At 40.7% G+C, this 19913-nt stretch overlaps 1 protein-coding gene across 18 annotated transcripts in view; it reads right to left on the bottom strand.

Moving 5' to 3' along the window:
* The window catches only part of NAALADL2 (N-acetylated alpha-linked acidic dipeptidase like 2), a 410260-nt gene that overhangs the window by 381803 nt on the left and 8544 nt on the right, over positions 1-19913 (bottom strand). The window contains exons 1-2 of one of the 18 annotated variants that reach the window (XM_064385273.1): positions 12416-12453; positions 6600-12271 (exon numbers count right to left, since the gene is read on the bottom strand). The exons of 14 other annotated variants lie outside the window; for them this stretch is intronic. In XM_064385273.1, coding sequence (XP_064241343.1) covers positions 6600-6670 — 71 coding nt within the window. In that variant the 5' untranslated portion in view covers positions 6671-12271; positions 12416-12453. Of the gene's footprint in view, positions 1-6599; positions 12288-12415; positions 12454-19913 lie in introns of those variants that run through there. 3 more of the 18 variants (XM_064385279.1, XM_064385274.1, XM_064385280.1) reach the window with 3 other exon arrangements.

Here is a 19913-nt window from a genome sequence, read left to right as displayed (position 1 = left end):
ACACAAGTTTTGTGCTGTCATACCGGTGTGGCAGTCTCACTATAAGAATTCAAACACAGCTCTCAGGCCACCCTAAATGCACAAGGAATACGTGGAAGGGGCCCTGCACATGTGAGAACTGGGGCTGCTCCCATCAGCTCTCGACCTTCAACCAGCCAAAGTCAGCCCAGCACTAAATGGACAGCCCTGACTCTTCCAGATTTTGTTCCAGCCATTTGTGCAGCATTTACAATCATCTGAGTTTGCCATCGACTGCAGATCTTTATTCATGACAAAAAGTAATTATCTCCCCACAAGGAAGTGAAGTCTGCGAGATTTCAGCAAACATTCTTCATTAATTTGTTGAATTAGCAGAAGGCGGCATATAATCGCCAATATTAATGCTTTGCTGAGCAAGAGCCCTGACTTAAGCACTGGGTGGTCACCTGTAAATCCAGAGATCTAAATTTCATTCTCCCCACTTTAGCTTGATTAAAGCAGTCACTACAAAAGCCAAGCACCTCAGATGCTTTTTGGATTAGTACATGCTCCAGGTAGTCTTTTATTTTGCCTAATGCACCCACATATTCCCCACCATGGAAAATGCGGCTTAAAACAATGTCAGAAGAAGCCCAAATAAAAGAAATAAAGGTTAGTGGCTGAGGATGAGGAATAAATATTGCCTAGAAAGACACTAAGCTATTAAGGAAAACAGTTTCAGCATGTATTTTGTTAGTAAGTTATTTAAAGAAAAATTCCAATATTAATATAGAGTTCATGACAGTAAAACCAAACTTTAACAAAAACCCCACACATTTTCCAACAGTTTAGCTTCATTACATTGATTGCAAAATCTTGCATATTTTAGGCTGTGTTCATTTATTTTGTTCAAGTCTAATCTGCTGTCCAGTCCACCTCACACAGCCAAGTGAGAACACAAAAAAACACAAAAATGACAAGTCTTCAAAAATGTCCCCTGAAAAAGGTCTAGAAATCTCTCATCGTAACAGAATCTTAGATAAACACTGAATCCCTCTTTATTTCATAGTGGTGTTCTTATTACAAAGCCCTGATAAACTACACTCAGTACCAAGTCTGCACAAAGTACTCCTGATTAAATTATTTTTCATTGGCCCTTCCTTTTAATTTTTAACCTGCTGCAATAACTAACAAAATACAGCAGAGAGCTCTGCAGAATCTGATTAGTACACCAGGGTTAAAAAAAAAATGTTCTGAAACAGAAATCACATACTGGCCTGCATGTTATAGTCAGTGCCCACAGACTATCAGAAATTAGGTTTTAAACAAAGCCTAGATTGAGAAAAGATTACCAGGAAAGACTGAGGTAATATTTGTATTAGCTTCTGTACGTTCAGGAACTTCTGGGTGCATACAGAATGTCCCTAGGAGGCTCCTATATCTAGATTTCCGTCAATGAATAATTATTCAGGTTTAATCCATTTCCAGATTACTTTTTATTTGAGAAATATCTACCCAAGTCTCCACTCAATATCAGAGAAAGGGTCAGTGTGCATTTTAACGCAGTTTGCGGGGCACATCTCATACCATTGCAAGGCAATTTCCTCTATACAGTTTCAAAGAAAATTCTGTTCTTTTGCCACGCCACTTTTCCTCACAAACCAGTAAAACTTTGTGTCAGGCAGCAGACAATCATTTAAACAGAGGTACATTCACATAGCAGGTAAGAACACTGCACATTGCACAAGATAATTGAGTAAAAGTTTCTACAAGGAATTCCTCCAAGGCAAGAGATAAACAATAAATGGATTAATATTCCCTACAGAGTACTGTAATAGTAATCTTTGAAGTTTCTCTACAGCTTTTAGTTAATTTATTCTAGAACCAACAGTGTAAATGCAAGCCTCTAACAGAATAAAAATCAAATTCCCACAAAAGTAGTTTAAGATCTAAGTATCTTGACAGTTTCCCTTTAAATCACATTTATTTCAATCCTGAAAAACCAAATTACTTTGATATATTTCTTACACTGACACTTTTATACCTTCTCAGGCCATCAGGGATATTCAGACTTTTGAACCAGTACTTTAAAAAAATACGCACTAAAGGTCAAGAATTTTTTTTTTTCTTTTTTTGGTAACACTTCTATCTCATCTTTCTAGGAAGTGTCATTACTTAACTCCTTTCAACCAAAATAAAGAAAAAGAAATGTCTCCATTAAACATAGAAGGAATTTCACTTCAAAACTGAATCACACAAAGTGTCTGCTAGAAAAAGGAAAAAATTACTTAGGCTTTGCCACTTAAGAGATTATAGATCTAGAAAGATATTTTATTCTAGAAGGGGGAAAAAAAAACAAATAAGAAAAACAAAGAGCAGAAAGTAGTCCTTATACATCAAGTACTTTTTCTCAAAAACACACTTCTGTTTCTCACAAGATTAAGTTTTTTCAAGTTTCTCATCTATGCTTGGATGAGCAAAATACAGCAAACAAAACATTCTGCCTTTTGAACCAGCAACACGAACAAGCATTTTACTCACAACAATTCAACTGTAATTTGATATTTACTAATGCTTTTTCCATTCCTTTCAAGTATTGGAACACAAGTCTTTTACTGGAAGGAAGGCTGGAGAACAGCAGAGAAATTCACCCCACCCTTGCAGAGGCTGTCAGTCCCTCTGCTCTGACACACACACACAACTCCTGCAAGCCCTGGATCCATCAGCAGCTAGGAAACAAGCACATTTCAGTCCTAGAGCGTGTAAGAGAAAACCAAAACTTTTTTCAAAAGGAAGACTGTCTCAGGTTACTGGCACATAACTTGAAATAACAATTCCGTAATTCTTCAAACTTGCTATTTCCTAAGAAATGCACACTTCCTTTAACACAGCCCAAATCCCTCTTGGAACAGGCACACAGAAAAATTCCTATAAATATTCTCTATAGCCTTTCTGGAAACTATTTACAAACTCAGAGGCCACAAACCTATCTGATCAATATTGTATATCTATAAATAAACTCTTTATTGTCTCTGAACATCAGTGTATAACTGCTACACATATGAAAACATTTCATTTCAGTTCCCTGTACTTAAAAGTACATCAGTAATTCTTATTTGCAAGAACCATCTTTACATTACTCAAAAGAAAAAAGCAGCAGATGCTCCATTTTACAAATAAAAAGGAAAACAATAACTTTACCAAAAAAACCAAGTTAAAACTCCACACCTGTGCCACAGAAGTATCCTACCTTGGAACACGTATTCCAGGAATATTTTTGTTCCTGGGACTTTCTGGTTCTGAACTGCTGGATCTTTGAATATTCACATCAATTAAATTTTAAAAAAATACTTGAAATCTATTTTGTTTGGTATTTTTTTCTGCAGAGCAGACATGTTTTGCTCTAGAAAAACTGAAGTGTTCTTAAGAACTGGTTAGATATTGAAAACATGTAAAACACATGCAAAGTTAGTGAATTTACACTTTCAGAGTTAATCATCCACTCAGCTTCAAAATCTACACTTAATTGCTGGCATACAAAATACACCAAGAATGAAGTGTGGATACAGAATCACTTTTTGCTGCGGTGGAGTATTAACAGTGCAGAAAAGCCAGCCAGACCACAGGGGAAATTAGTATTTATCCACACACATGCTTATGAAAAACAGCTGTTAGGAAACATGAGGGGAAAAAACCCTTTTTTGACTAAGGATGAAAGCAAGAGAACACATCCCAAAATAGTCATTTTCAAAGCATTAGAAGTAGGTGGATGAAGCAAGTGAAAAGAAGCCACAACTTGGCAATCAAGAAAAGCTCTTTATTAAAACTGCACAGTCTAGTAATTGATCAGGATAGAGAAGTAATTTTTATTTTTCCCTGGAAGCACATTCTCCACAGCTTCTTTGCTCACTACATGTATTTTTTCCTACCCTTTCCATGAAGGCAAAAATCAAACCATCTGGCTTGTGCCAGACATATTTGCCCATGTTGTAGCTGTTTTTCAGACAGCAGAAACTCATCAAGCATCTAACACATGTGATTAGCTGGTAGGAAAACAAGAATTCAATTTGACTTAGAAATATCTTTGCATTTGTTCTCATTCCATCCCAGGAGAACACTGGATGCTTCTGCATATTTACCTACAACTCAGGGAGGATGAATAACCACTGGTTGAGCATGTTGAGCAGATGCTCACACATCATCTCTGGGCCAACACTTTGGTCTGAAAACAAGACCAGGCTTCTCCCAGTATCCCAGCATCTGCCTCTCTTGTGGAAGCACTTATATGAACAATACTGAATAGGCTTTATTCTCAGTTGATACAGTAAAAATATGCAGTAATGCAATGTCTCACTACTGAAATAAAAATTCCAGAGGCATGTCTCTGTCATCATGTAACTATCTTCCCTGTCAAATCGAAACTTTTTGGTTTTTTCCCCTTTAATGCATTGCTGCAGTGGCTCTCTTACAGAATGGGGATGAAGGCACAACTTCCTTTAATAGTTAAAGGAAGCAACAGCCTGATCAAACCATTATTTTGCTCCACAGGTATTGTCAGAGTCCTCTAAATGAGTACATCCACTAATATTTTATTAAGCTTCCATAGCTCAGCCTCAGACAGAGGCTAGAGCCAGAGGCACAGTACATTCAATTTTTGTGCACAGGTGACCCCCAAGGTTCCAGTTTCCTCCTCACAGGGATTTCCTTCAGGCAGCAGATGCTCTGCAGTTCCTCCCACAACAACTGCAGTATCAACAGGAAGATTACAAAATTCTCTAAGCCCCCAACACAATGCTTTATTTGTTGTAGATACAAGGTGTATCTACTGCAGTTCAGTATTCTTTGCTGCTAATTACATTTCAAATATTCACACAAGACATTATTTCTGTGCCAGAGCCCATACGGATTTGTTCCCACCAAAATAGTACTAAAACAAAGTTATTTGAAGCAAATCACCACGAGGAAAATAAGCTTCTTAACATGCCCAAATATTGTCATAAAAATCCCCAACAACTAAGCAAGGGAATAGTGAAAAACAATTAACTAATGTGGACAGCAAAATAATGCAAATCCCTGCCTTTAGTCTCACCCAGCGTGATGTTTGTGATTCATAGATGTAAATGTCTTGGAACACATTTGTACAAAGTCATGTTTAATAATTTAATGTGTCAAGGCAGCCTGCAGCACCCACCTGAAAGTTCCTCTGAGACTTTACTAGCAAGTTCATTTTTTCTCATGATTGGCATGACCAGTGGATTTCAAATTTCATATTAAAAGACAAACATAATTCATCATCTGCCCACTTTTTTTTCCCCAGGGGATTTTGGATCACATTTAGCACCAATGAGGCATCAAATTGACAGAGAACCAACTGTGGTGGTGTTGGTGAACTGTCCAAAGGTGCTGAAGGAGCTGACTTGTGTCACCAGGGGACTGCTCCCCTTCAGATTCCAAAGCTGGAAGTCTGAAAACTGGAAGAGTCAAGTCTTAAAAGGCACAAATAAAGATGGAGAAACTCAAGATCAGTGTCACCTTACTCAGGACCACTCTTGCCAAAGTACTGCACAAAATAAACTTAAGCAGCTCTTGCCTGCACTTGGGAACAACCCACATAATACAAATAGAGTGACAAAGGGTCAGTGTAACTCCACGTGTCAGCTGGCTTTAGAACACACTGACATCAGCTGTGACACAACCTGGGATGCTCCACAGGAGCTAAAACCACATTTCTCTAAAACAATCTGGAATAAAGCAGTAGTTTCAAAGTGTAAAACTTCCTCGAAGCCCCACATACAAACACCATCTGCTCTTTTGCAAAAGGTATAACATTTGAAATAACATTCTTTTCTCTCCCTCTCAGTATATACCATCATGAAGAGAAAACTTTATTTATACAAAGAGCCCACAAAATGAAGTTCCATAAAAACAGGAACATATGGCCAAATAATTCTGAATAGCACTTAGCATATTCATCTGTAAAATAAGAACTATAATGGGCAGATAAATACACTCAAGTCTACTTGGAAATTGTCAGTACACACATGGTTTTCTGCAAATAATTAGCTTTTTTAAAAAAATTCTCACCCATCACTCTACATTACAGTTTTACTAAAGTTAATCTTTTTAAACCACAAACTTGGCCCATGACACCTTATATCACACATATTAACAGCCCAAGTCAGTGCATAAAGAAAAAAAAATCTTATGTTTTATGGAAGTTAAATTTTTACCAGTGCTGCAAAGACAAAGCTTGAAAGAAATTTAGGTAATCTCTAACATGAATGGAAATATAAAATAAACACAGAACCTTTGCAGAACTACTTGGAACATAAAAATAAATGCCTAAATATAAAAAGACAAGAATAATAACTGAAAAAACAGTCCTGAAGCAAAGTATGAATTCACCTATGAATTACTTTCTGCTATGAGTAAGGAGAAAAACAATGAACGGTCCAACATCTCTGTTTTGCACACTCACTGCTGCAGGTTTTTCTGTAATTGCAGCTTTCAGAATCATCCATCATCCAGCTGTTTCTAAGCTGTTAAACACACGTAAGGAAATGTGCAATCAAAGTAAGTGGCTTAAAATTTGTGGACTGAGCCCCAAAATCTCCACTTTTCCAGCTTTTTCCAACACTTACATTGAGCAATACAACAAATATCCAGCTCTCCCTTCAGCATGTATCATGAAACTTTCTGGATACTTGCACATAATCCCTTGAGACAAGAAGCACAATCACCTTCAGACTCTCAAAAATCCTTCCAGCTGCAGACTTTTCCTGCTGTAATTTGCTGCAGTTTTATAACCAGCTGGTCCTCATCATATACATGATTTGGTTCACCAAACCCCGCTCCCTAATCAATCCCCTGGTCATTGCTTCAGTATCCTCCGGGATTTAAGAAAAAAGACTGGTTTCACTGAGTGATGTGCTCTTAGCTTGGCCCTTTCCATTTATTTTGATGATCTCTCATCATATTGAAGGCTGATTCCTGACATGTTCTCCATAAAGCTGAAGAGTTTATACAAGACAGGCATAGCTTATTTGACTTGTGCTTCAGCTTGACTTCTGCTCATCCTGTCAAACTGTGTCAAACGGAGGGTTTGCTATTTTGATGTTCCATTCTTTTATTTCTCCTCATGCTGCTGTCACAGTTTAACCCCCAGAAAGGGGGTCTAACCCAGCCCCCACAGCCACTCCCCCACTGTGAGAAGAGGGAGAGAATCAGAAAAGCGTGAAAACCCGTGGGCTGAGATAAAGCCACTTTAACAGGTGAAGTAAAAGCTGTGCATGAAAGCAAAACCAAACACGGAATTCATTCCCCACTTCCCATGGGCAGGCAGGTGTTCAGACAACCCCAGGAAAGCCTGGACCATCACATCTAAAAATGACTTGGGAAAATAAGTGCCATCCCTCCAAATGTCCCCCTTTTCTGCTTCCCCAGCTTTATGCTGAGCACAACACCACTTAATCTGGAATATTCCCAGGGTCACTGGGATCAGCTATCCCAACTCTGACCCTTCCAACTCCTCGTGCATCCCCAGCCTACTCACTGGTGGGGTGAGGAGCAGAAAAGGCCTTGGCTCTGTGCAAGCATTACTCGGAGCTAACCAAAACATCCCTTTATTATCAGCACCATTTCCAGCACAAATCCAAAGCAGAGCCCTGTTCCAGCTACTAGGAAGAAAATTAGCTCTATCCCCAGCGAAACCGGCACAGCTGCCTACAATTCCACTAAGCCCAAGACCTGAAAGCATTGACTGCTAAAGGCATGTAAAACTGAGGACAGGAAAAACCTCAGAACATTCCTGCTGGCTCTTCACCGCAGGAGATAATGCATTATAACACAGATTTCCCCCAAATCTCTGCAGGATCTACAAATCCTTCCTTGCAAACCCTCCAATAATTCCCACACACACACAGTATGTTCTGTTACCACCCTGTTGTATTCAGCAGTTTTCTATAGCAGCCCAAGTGTTCTCTTCTATGAAACTCACTCAGTGACAGCAGGATTTTTGTTTTTAATTTCACCTTTCTTTCAGATTCTGAACTTCAACCACCTTAATTTCCACAGTACTTTCCTGAAAACCTGCAAGGAATCTTAGCAACTGGAACATTAATTTAGTATCTAAAATGGCCAAGACCTCCTAATGAAGAAACTGAGTGTAATGACATCTTTGCATTGCTAAAGAATTACTCGCCAACCCAACTTTTCAACCTTCAGTACAGTTAAAACAAATTCTTGTTTTAGAGTTATTTGTTTGGGGGGGTTGGACTATATAATTTCCAGACATCTCTCCCAACTCTAACTATTCTGTGATTCATTGTTTCCAGGCATTTTAGACATTTAAACGTCTTCAGTTATCCATTAGTTCTGTTCTAATTTCAACAGTCTCCTGCGCTAACCATATTTTATGATTGTCTTTTTATGTAGATGCAAGTATTTAGATACAGGAAAAATACTTTGATCGTCTGCTGTGACTTGTACAGCACATGGGCACATGCCCTCAATTAAGTTTCACTTAGGTACATCTTAAAGGAATAATACCATATTTGAATTAAAATTTTCCTTTGATGAATAGCCTACCATAATGTGCAATAAATTACCCTCTTGCTGAAGATGCAGTTCTTATTTCTACTGCAAATGTGTCTGGCTCATATTTTAGCCACAGGATCTTGATATCCCATCATTTTCTGCTTCATCACAGAATTTCAGTTAACAGGGCACATACTTTAACACTGCAATCAAGTCCCTCCCCTCCATTCTCTTTGATAATATTTAACATATTGAGCTCTTAGAATTTCTCCCTCAGGAGCTAGTTTCAGCCCTTATTCATTCTTAGAGTTCTTCTCTGAAGTCTCTTTGACTCTAACATCCTGCTTGAAGTATGGACACCCAAACTTGACAGAAGATTCTTGGAGCAATCTCAGTAGTGACAAACACAAAGACATGGTACATTTCCTGCCCAGTCATATACAGCTTTTCCCAAGTTCCCTCAAATTCAACCATATTTACATGGAAAACAGTTGAGAAGCTAAAACAAGCAATAAAAACTAAAAAACACACCCAACAGTTCTACCAATCGAGCTTCCCAGATGACTGTTGCATAAATCACCCTCTCTACATGTTTGGGAGACACATCCCTCTGATTTTCAAGCAGAAAGCCGAGAACAACTGTGTGACTGCTGAATCTGTTGGCTCTGGATAAAGGTGGAGTGCTGTACTTAGCAGTGTATAGAGTTAACCAGCCTGAATTCGAAGTCAAGGCTTTCTGAGGTCAACAACCTATGTCAATAGTGTTCTATCTTTGATTTTCGACACAAGTAACAGATCAGTAATAAATAATAGCATATTCACATTTTTATTCAGTTCCTGTACCTATTCTGTGCCTCAGATATTCACAAAGAACTGCAAACACATTTGTACAAGCCAGAAGAAGCAGTGTTGGTGAATCTTCATTTGCTTACTTCTTGAACATGTTTTCAGATATGCATTCTTACTATTTTTTCCCCAGCTGACCAACAGCTCCCATGGCAAGAAGATGGCTGAGAGAAAACAACTGCACTCCAGCACTCAGCCTGGGCTGTGACACGTGCACTTGATTATCAGTTTTTTAAAACTATACAGGTACTGGAGGATGAAGTGACCTTTGCTGCTTCCCTGCACAGCAGCATTAACCAGGCACACTGAGACCCGAGAGATGCATGCCTGAGGAGGAACAAAGTGCTGTGATGCACATGTTGCCAAGCTTTTGAGAACATAGTATATTGTTCTCAAATGACGATACAATCACAGAACCTCCTAGGCTGGAAAAGCCCGCTAAGAACACCGAGTCCAACCATTAACCCAGCACCTTCAAGCCCAGCACTAAACCGTGGCCCCAAGTGTCACATTTACACATCTTTTAAATTTCTCCAGGGATGAAAGTTCCACCACTCTCCTGAGCAGATTGTTCCAGTGCTCAACAGCCCTTTTCTGTGAAGAATTTTTTTTCCAACATCCAATCTAACCCCCCCCAGGCATAAGCAGTTTCCTCTTGTCCTTTTGCTTGTTACTCAGAAGAGACTGACCCTCACCTGGCTAGAAACTCCTTTCCCAATCAGAACACTGAGTTACTCACTGGAGGCAATTTCTACATCAGTATCTGCTCTATCTCCCACAGCTGGAGACAAGGCCCGTTTCATAGCTGGATTAATTGCAAACCAAAGTATGATTTGCACAAAAATGCCCAACAGGATCCCAGTCCTACTAAGTTTTAATTTAGAGCTATCTATCAATGACGTCCTCATATTACATTGCACGCTCCTAATGAACTAATTTATAAATGTATGTGTAATGCATGTGTCTAAACACCAAAGCAAACATCATAGGGGAGGAGAGGGTTGGAAAAGAAGAGAACAAAACTAAACAAAACAAGAAAGCATAACACTTCCCAAGCAGAGTTTAGGCAATTCTGTACTGCAGGAATGCTGGCCTTGCCAACAAAATTATATTTAGAGTAGAAGATCCAGAGCCACTGAAAAAGTCTCAGGATTTAGAAATGTCTGTTTGACAGATTGCCATAATGAAGATCTACAGCACACATTCCCTGGAGGATTACATGCGAATCACGAAGAACTTCTGAAATAAATCTGTTTATTAAGTGGGAGATAAAGCACTTTGAAGGTCTATTTTTGTCTGGTTTGCATTCATACCCTGAGGTTATTTAAAAAGGGGGAAGAATAATGCAGGTATGTACCACAGCAGTGACAAGCAAAGACTTCAGCTACGAGGATTAACAGAGCGGGAAGTCATATGATCCAGCATGACTCTGGGAGCTGCTACCAAAACACTGCAGCTTGTGACATGCATGTGAACCACGAGCATCTTTCTATTAACTTGGACAATTCTGACTTTCTTCCCATTTAAACTTTACTTTCTGCTTCAGACAAACAACCTGGACCCAACTCTTCAACGCAAAAAAAAACCCCAATTTTCTGTTATCACAAACAAAAGTATTGCTTCGTTATTGAACAATGTGACTTGCTAGTATTGTTTCAGCCAACATCTTCAGCACCGTAAAACTCTCACAATTTTAAGGATATGAAAAAAAACACTCTAACTTTAGAGAGACACTAAAACCACGAAATAGCTGATGAAACTTGGGAAAAAGTGTGTTTCTGTGGGATAAGGTTTTTTTAAAGAAAATGTTGTATGTATAGCTACAGAGTTTTTAATTAAAAAACTCCAGCGGAAAAAAAAAACAACAAAAAACAAACTACTAAAGGTAAGCCACAAAAGATCACTCTTTGTCTTGTTTCAGGTGATTACCTTTACAGTAGAATATCATACACTTAAGACATCTACTAGGAATGTGATCCATGACCAAAATTCAGGAGACACTCTTTAGTATTTTGATGATAGCAGAGATAAATGATGCATTATGGATGTACTGGGACTCATACAAGAGCTCTTTAGATTAAAATTCTAAAAATACATACAGTTATTGCTTGATATACAGGACTGGCATCGTTACAGTTTCAGTCATCTAATGCTTTCCATATGCTAACCACTGAACAAATAAATTTGCCTGTAAATGCAAGAAATATGTAACAAGTAATAAATAAGTCAACATGAAACAGGCTGTCCATATCAGGGTTAAAAATCTAAATTCTTTATTTCTTCCCCGAATATTTCTGTCCTGATGACTCAGCAACAATGCCGCAAATTTCAGCTGAAGTCAGCGAGATGCCTCAGCGCTCTTTAGCAAGTGTCAACTCCACGCTCGTTACGGAGTTTATTTTAATTACAATTTTGAGGCCATCTCAGCTACAGGAGACGAACACCTGCCGAAGTCAAGGAGCTCTGCAAGGATGGCAAAACCAAGCCACTGAAGATCACACAGGAGGGCGACAATGACAACGCTGTCCTAGACTGAAACTTGCGAAATTTCCCGGCTGCGTTTCTGGTACCCTGAGCAGACCCCAAAGCCCGAGGGGAGCGCGTCCTGCCATCCTCCTGACTGCGCTCACGGCGAGTTTTCAGCATGTGACACAGCTCGCTGTGTTTGGGGCGATCTGTTTCAGTGTTTAACAAACACATCGTTCAGTTTCTAAACTCGGGCGAGACCGAGTGTCCCGTTCCTCAGCGAAAGCACAGAGCAGAACGCGGAGCGGCTCCACGCGGGCAGCGGGGATGGAGAGAGCGGGGGAGCTGCCGGGCTGTGCGGGACCGTCCGCACGGCGCATTTACCTGTCCTACCCCGAACCCCGCTCCAGCCCGGAGCCCCCGAGGGGCAGCCGCGGATCCTCCGATTTCCCCGACTTCTGAGCTACTTTAGGGAAAAAAAAAAAAAAGACACGCACGGAGCTGACCGAGTTCTGCTCCGCGCTGACAGCCGGGCTCCTCCTCGCCCGCGGGGTCGGCATGAGGAGCCCGGGTGTCCCGCCCGCCCCGGGTCCGCCCGAGCCGGCGTTACCTGCGCTGCCCCGCGCGGTGCCCGGCGGTACCTGCGCTGTGCCCGGCGGTACCTGCGCTGCCCCGAGCGGTGCCCGGCGGTACCTGCGCTGTGCCCGGCGGTACCTGCGCTGTGCCCGGCGGTACCTGCGCTGTGCCCGGAGCCTCACAGCCCGGCCCGGCCCGCCCAGGGAGTTTTCAGCAGCCGTAAAGCGGAGCGCGCCCGGCCCCGGCCGTGAGGGGCCACCCCGGGGAGCGCCCGCGGGGCCGCGCCGGAGCCGCCGAGCCCCGCCGGGACGGGACGGGACAGAGGGGAGGGCGTTCTCGGGGCCGCGGAATGGGTGGGTTGTAAAGAGCATCTTGTTACAACTCTTGTGCCGTGGGCAGGGACAGCCTCCACTGCAGCAGGGTGCGCGGAGCTCTGTCCAGCCCGGCATCGAGCACCGCCAGGGATGGGGCAGGCGCGGCTGCTCCGCGCAACCTGAGCCAGGGTCTCACAGGGAAGAGTTTCTTTCCTATATCTCGTCTAAGTCTACCCTCTCTCCACCGAAAGCTACTCTCCATCATTTCATTCCATCCCTTGTCAAAAGCCCCTCTTTAGCCTCTCTAACTAGGAGGGACTCTGAGGTTTCCTTGGAGTTCTCATCTCCAGGCCGAACAGCCCAAACTCTCTCAGCCTTTTGTACCGTTTAGCAGATAATGGTGGTGTTCAAACCTTGTTTTACATTTTTTGCGGGGGTGTTATAATTTCTGATGTGCAGCTTTTTGTGCCTGTACAAGTCACAAAAGTAGCTGGGAGCTACTTTTGTCCTGGGAGGGGAGATGAGAGGAGCCGAGCGCAGCCAGGGCCAGGCAGGACCCACACCCGGTTATCCCTGAGCATCCCTCAACATCCCTAAACACCGCAGACACACCTGAATCTAAACCCAGAAGGATCGAAGCACACCAGAGTTTTGTAGGTGTCTGAACTGTGCAATTACACTGCTCTCATAAAGCCTCTTAACAGGTAAACTTTGATCCCAAATGCACTGCCATTACAATACTGTCTCCTTAGCAAAACAAATTTCCCCGACCCAGATTAAGGACTTAGTTCTGCTTGGAAACGTCTTGCTGTTAATTCTGTCCCTAAATCTACAATTTGTCCTGTAATCCCGGATGCTACCACACAAGGCACAGGGCTCAGCTCAACAAAGGCGGGAGAAGCGTCAGACTGATAAATTTTACTCTCTGAAGGTTAGTATTGTTTAGGGGAATATAGAAATGTCCATTCTAAGAAGGTGAAATATGTCCAGCTACTTTTCCCAGAAAGATGCTTATGAAAGAAAAAAAAAAAACAAAAACAAAAAACATTTAAAATGTGTTCCCTACTGAATAAAAACTACTATTGAAATAAAGGCATTTTAGCGCAGCAGCTGCTGCAGAAAAGGCAGAAAACACGTCTTCCAGAAGTCTTCCAGGCATATGAAAGCAGACAGAAAAGCAAATTTCAAGCATTTATAACAGAACTGGCTTCTGCTAATAAAGTATTAATGGGAACGTCTGGCTGGACTGCTGTAGCTCTGAAAACAATTTTCCAAAAAAAAAAAAAAAAGAGCAACGCGGTCACTACAGAGCAGGTGAACTAGTCTACAATCCCCATGAATAAAGTACTTTTTCCAACATTAAGCAGAAGTAACACAGCTGCAGCTGGAGGTGTACTTTTCATGCCCAAAGAAATCTGTCAGGCTTGTAGGTGTACAAATGCACTTGCCCAAATCATGACTCATCAGTTTTTATTCACAATTTTCTCATCTCCTGCAATAACATGTTATAACTCTACTCTTTCCTACATTCTTCTCTTTTGTATACCACCCCCAGGTACAAGCCATGGCTATAGACTGGTTTTGTTAGTCACTCCAGACTTGAAGATTTTGCACTGTGTAGCTTAAGCCAGTCATGCCCATTCCGTGAGAAAGGCTGAAGTTTAATACAGATTTGACACCATCACAGTTCCCCATTTCCTTGCTTCAGCTGTGAACTACTTCTGGATAGTCCCAAGTGTGAGCTGACACTGCAGCAGAAAAATCATCTCCAAATGCAAAGTCCACCAGCCATGACTCCACATGCTTTCACACAGGGCTCCAAACTCGTTGGGAGTTGGTCAGGAAAGCTGTTTGGAGTCTTGTGACTGCTGCATCTTAGTCAGAAATTCCTGGACAGGTCTCTTAATTACTAAGCAATAGCCAAAAGTCAGTCAAATACAAAATTCCATTAACTTTTTGCTAAAACCAGCTAGCTTTGCTGCCCAGACCCTTCTCTTCCTGCTGCTGTTTTAAGAATTCCTCCCTTCCCCCAACATTTTTGCCAAGGACTGGCCTCATCGAAGATCACAGGCAGAGAGCATTTGCTTACCACAATACAACCAAAGAGAAAAGCTTGAGACAGCTAGCAAGGCTTTTTTTAATAATGAATCACAAACACATGCTCTAGAAGTAACTTACCAAAAAAGGAAAAAAAAAATCAAATGGCACCCCAACACTTAGGGAAACTGAAGTATATTTACACTCTGAAGAAAAAGAGACCTACAAGCAATTACATTTTACAAAAACCTACTGTGACCTGGCTAGAAAAGGACATGCAGAATAACCAAATAGGAACTTAAAACCTTCCCTAAAACTTTCCTGAAAGGAAACGGTGCATGAAAACTGTACAACCATAGAACACCAGTATTGGTGCACATCTTTCCTTACCAAAAAAATATCAGGGAGTTTGGAAATGGGCATGAAAACACGAGAAAATGAATATTAGGTTTAAAGAGACTTCATTGACTTGAGATACTGGATAAGGCAGTTTCTAAGTTTTTTGTTTTACAGAAAGTCTAGCATAGAATCATAGAATAACTTGAGTTGGAAGAGGCTCACAAGGATCATCGAGCCCAGCTCCTGGTTAGGTTGAAAGGAATCCATGTGATGGTTTTAACTCCTGACTTTAAATGGCTGTTTATAAGAATAAGTTTAATTTCTTCCTGTAGGTAAAAGTTGGGTTGGTTGGTTTGTTTCTTTTTGTATTTTTACCAGCCTGCAAAGTGCCTGAGCTTTAGGCATTCTGTGCAGCAGAAGTGCCACCTCGTGGCTCCCTTAATCCTTGCTGGGTTTGATGCTGCGTTTTTGGGTTGTGTTCGATTAACTAACAGAAAAATCTAATTTTTAAGAGAGTTCTGTCTACGACCCGTATAAGAAAGATCCTACCTGGCTGCCAGACTGGTGAACTGACACTGTGAAGGGTGATGTCTTCTCCCCTGCTGGAGGACACCAATCACTCTAGTTGGCAGGACTATTTATTCCAGTGTAGGAGAAGGAGAGCATTAAAATTGTCATTTTAAAGGTCTGAAAGGGACCTGCAGTCCTGCCCCTTATAGCCCATTCCTGCAGCATTTAATCAAGGAAGCTTCTGAGACCAAGAGGACTGGTAGGCATGCCTGGAATGTCAAGTCCTCCTCCTTTACACTGGCAAGAGGCACCACACATTTAAATAACAGAAGCCCCACTTGAGGACACAAGAAATTAAATACCTTTAAAACCATCTGCTAAATGTAGTTTGAAAGTCTAAAATTCCTTTTTATGGGCAGTCTCTGCCTTTCATACTGAAAAATTAATTGGATATATGTATTTTACAGAACAAATCCACGATTCAGCAAGAAAATTAATGAAATGAAGAGACAGTTGGAGCTGCTGCCAAGAACAGTCATTTCAGACCTAGCAACCTTGGAAAATGACCTTTTAAATAATGAATTTGGAAAAATAACACTACAAAGCAACAAAAATGAGCGTTATCTACCTATAAAGTCTGCTAATAGCAGTAGCTTCCAAAGAAAGAAGGCATTAAATGGATCATGGAAACTCACTAGAGCTGATGTTCCTGTATCAGGTATCCTAAGTGCTGAACTGCCTCGCTGAACCTCCTCAGGTAACTCCAGGTTAGCTCAGGGTCTGTTTCTACCCCTGTACAATCAAGTACTCTGATCCAGAGGACAGGAGTGCACAGATGCACAGCTTTAAGAAAGTGAGAAGACAGCAAAATTAGGCCTAGAAGGGTCTCCATGGCTACACCAAGTACTTAGGAAGGGACAGCTAAACAAGGAGGAATGCAACATACTTAGACAAGCCATTGATTATTCATCATCCCATAAGCAATGAAATACCTCCCTAAAAATGGCTTTTAAGCACGTGTGCTTTACACAATTGCAGGAATTGGTCTGATTCACATTCAAGTACTATAAGTGCATAGTGATGAAAAACTTAATTTCTTTTGGGGTTCTGCAGTATGCCTGAAATTTTTCTATCCCTTGTTCCATGCCTTACAAAGAATAATTAGCAAAAGCAGGAAATTCTAATTTTTGTCCAAACTTAAACTAGAGCATGATTATTTTTTCTGTAAAGGAAATGACTCCCTACTTAATCGCATTTTCTTTAAACTTCGAAATCTATCATATTGAAATGAGATGGAAGCCCTGTTTCTTATCAAAGCTTTCCTGCACTGGATTCTGCCCACCTTTCCTCTTCCACTCAGTAAAGCTGTATCCTTAAGCTGCAAGACAGTTCCCCAGAGTCTGTGCAGTTCTCTTGGTACTGGAAGAGGCTTTAATGTCTCCTAGAGCCTTTAAAGGCTGAACAACCCCAGCTTTGCCTGACTCCATTGGAAGGATGCTCCAGGCCTCTGATCATCCTTGTGGGACTCATTCCAGCAGGTCAAAACCATCCTTATGTTGGAGGCCCCAGAGCTGGACACAGGACTCAGAGAATCCCAGACCCACTCATTCAAGAGATGCAAGTGAATATAATCAACGTCCCTCATAAACAGAGCTCCACAACACCCAAAGTCGTTTCACAAGAGAAACAGTTTCTATGATAAAGATTAAAGCCGCAGATTATGGAGAACACATGCTTCTTGCTTTTTTCATTATTTACAGAATAATCACCAGTGGATTTTAGGAGGTTTTTGTGAATTGAAACGGAAAATGAGAACAGGTAGAGAAGCTGAGCCTTAATCCTCCAATTTAATTTCCTTTAATCTTGTTTATAGAATATATCCTCTTTTTTAACTACCCTTTTTTTTTTTCACCAAAGCCTGGCACTTTCAGATCCTCTTACACCTTTTTACCATGAAACACACGCATTGCTATTCTCCAGCCAGACTTCCCTCCCCCTTCTCCGGGTTTCTCCCCCTCATGCTCTATGCCCTGTTTAGGCTTCTACTCCAGGATGTCGAACACAGCAAAACTGGAACAGGAGCAGAAGACCGAGCATTGCAAGTGGCCCTTTGGCAACCTGCAGGGCTCACACTTACAGCAAATACTCTGAGCGCAGGTAGGATGGCAAAGACAACATTAAGACTAAATAAAAACCAATTTATATTCTCCCCCACTGAGGTCTGAAGCTGGGATAGGTAATTTGTTCCAAATGGAGGAGGAACACTACAGACTACAGTGCTCCAGTCTTTTCTGGGTCTTGATCGTTTAACTCATCCCGGGGTTTCTTCACATAACCTGACCTCCAGTTGTTTTTGAACAAAAGAGGTAACTGCTGAAGATCGTGGAGAAGATAGAAAGGGACAACCCCTAATTACTGGTTGATTTCATCTGGAACTGCATTATAGCCAATATATAGCAAGAAAAGAGATTTAAAGCAAACAGCAATTCTTAAACATCAACATTTTTGTTCTTTATTAACTCAAAACATTTTATTTAGAAGTAGCAAGCCTAGCAAAATAAGGAACAATCTAAAAAGAACCCCTGTTGACACAGACACATTCGATTTGCTGTGATAAAAGACAAAGACCCACAAATCTTGCAATGTATCATTTGTTTCCAAAGACAGTAACATATAGCCTGTGATTTTAATGATTGTCCTGCAACTGATCATTTTGAGAAGCACAGGATAAACTGCAGTTAAGATAAATATTATTCTCTTACCCTTCCAGAGCATAGTATTTCATTTAAGCCGTTCAGGTAGAGGTAGTTTTGAGGGTTAGTAGTAGATTTGAAAGTTTGTTTGTAGTTAGTTCAGCTCCTAGACCTCTGCATAATTTAGACTAGTTCACATTTCAAAAACTTCTCAGAAACTTTAAAATATCATACACATTTTAAATGTTCAGCTTAAAATAAAGCTGCTACAGGGTCCAGTTCTGACTTTGCATATATCAGTACTTTTGAATCAAGACAAATTTCTCCCAAAAGAGAATCTTCTTTCACCACTCAAAATAATTATATTGCCACCATTCATATTAAGAGAAAAAGACAGATGGCCTTTACCCAGAGATGCTCTGGTGTGCCCTTACAGAGTTAATTGGAGGACTGACATCTGAAAGAGCTCTCTGTCTCCCAGGACTCATTTTCTCTTTATTCATACTATACCAGCCTGAAAGACAGAAACATTTAGCAGATACTCCCTGGACACACATTGTTTTTCCCAATATTTTCACACTGTGGTATAGCAATCCTGCCCAAAACCTCACCACAAGCAGCATCCTGAACATAAAATATCTACTGCCAGCAGAGGAAGTTGTCTGTTTTCCTCTTACCTCAGAGAATTATCAGTGCATACCAGGAAACAGTGTCAGATATGCTCATCAGTCACAAGTAATTACAGATCTCTATCATCATTGTTTTTCCACACAGTCACCTTATCTCTGACAAGACACACAAAAAAAGGTTTCACTGTTGTGGGAAGGATTCCTCACAAGTTTGCTGTCAGAAAAAATAAGAAAATAATACGTAAGAGGGCAAATGTTTTTAGTCTTGTTTATAAATAGCAAGAAATCAGAATTTTTTTCATTACATCAAATGTAAACTTCACTAGCTTGTAGGCACCTGCTTACAATCGATTTTTAAAGAAATGTATAACGTTGCTTTCTTAATGTAGCTTTTTTCTGTCTTTGTAAGTATCTAAATAATTAAAGTTTCATTCCAATGTAAGTCTTCATGAGCGAGAGCTTTTGCCCTGTGATCTATCAGGAGAGACACTAGAGCTTATGCCCATGCAGTGCTTCACTATAGAGGAACCTAATTAAATTAACTGTATGAATTGAGTGACCATATGGAACCATCAGTAATGGAGAGATACTGTAACTTGGAAGCAAAATTATCACAAGAGTCTAAAACAAGGAAAGAAGGTGCAAGTTATAAGAAGGAATCTGGTAAATAATCCAAGTATTGGAATAGAAGCTCTGTTTTGAAGGAGAGTGTGTCAAGAGATAGTCATACAAAGAAACAATAACAAGTTGTTATAATTCTGAGGCACTTAGCAGAAAAACATCACAGAAACAGAAGAATTTAATTTCTTTCCATTTACTACCAACTGCAATGGCCACATGCTGTTCTGTGTTTGTATTTATTCTGTATTTTTGTTTGTGCCACCAGAATATAAGCTTTTCCAGACAGAGCCCAGCTGTTTGTTTGGCACAAACTTCACTATTATACAATTCTGGGTAAACTTAAATAGGGGCTATACATGCCATGTTAATTCTCTCCCTGAAGCAGACTA

The sequence above is a fragment of the Passer domesticus genome, chromosome 11 (assembly GCF_036417665.1).
Source record: "Passer domesticus isolate bPasDom1 chromosome 11, bPasDom1.hap1, whole genome shotgun sequence".
In the NCBI taxonomy this organism is placed as follows: domain Eukaryota; kingdom Metazoa; phylum Chordata; class Aves; order Passeriformes; family Passeridae; genus Passer; species Passer domesticus.
This window is presented reverse-complemented; position numbering and strand designations above follow the sequence as displayed.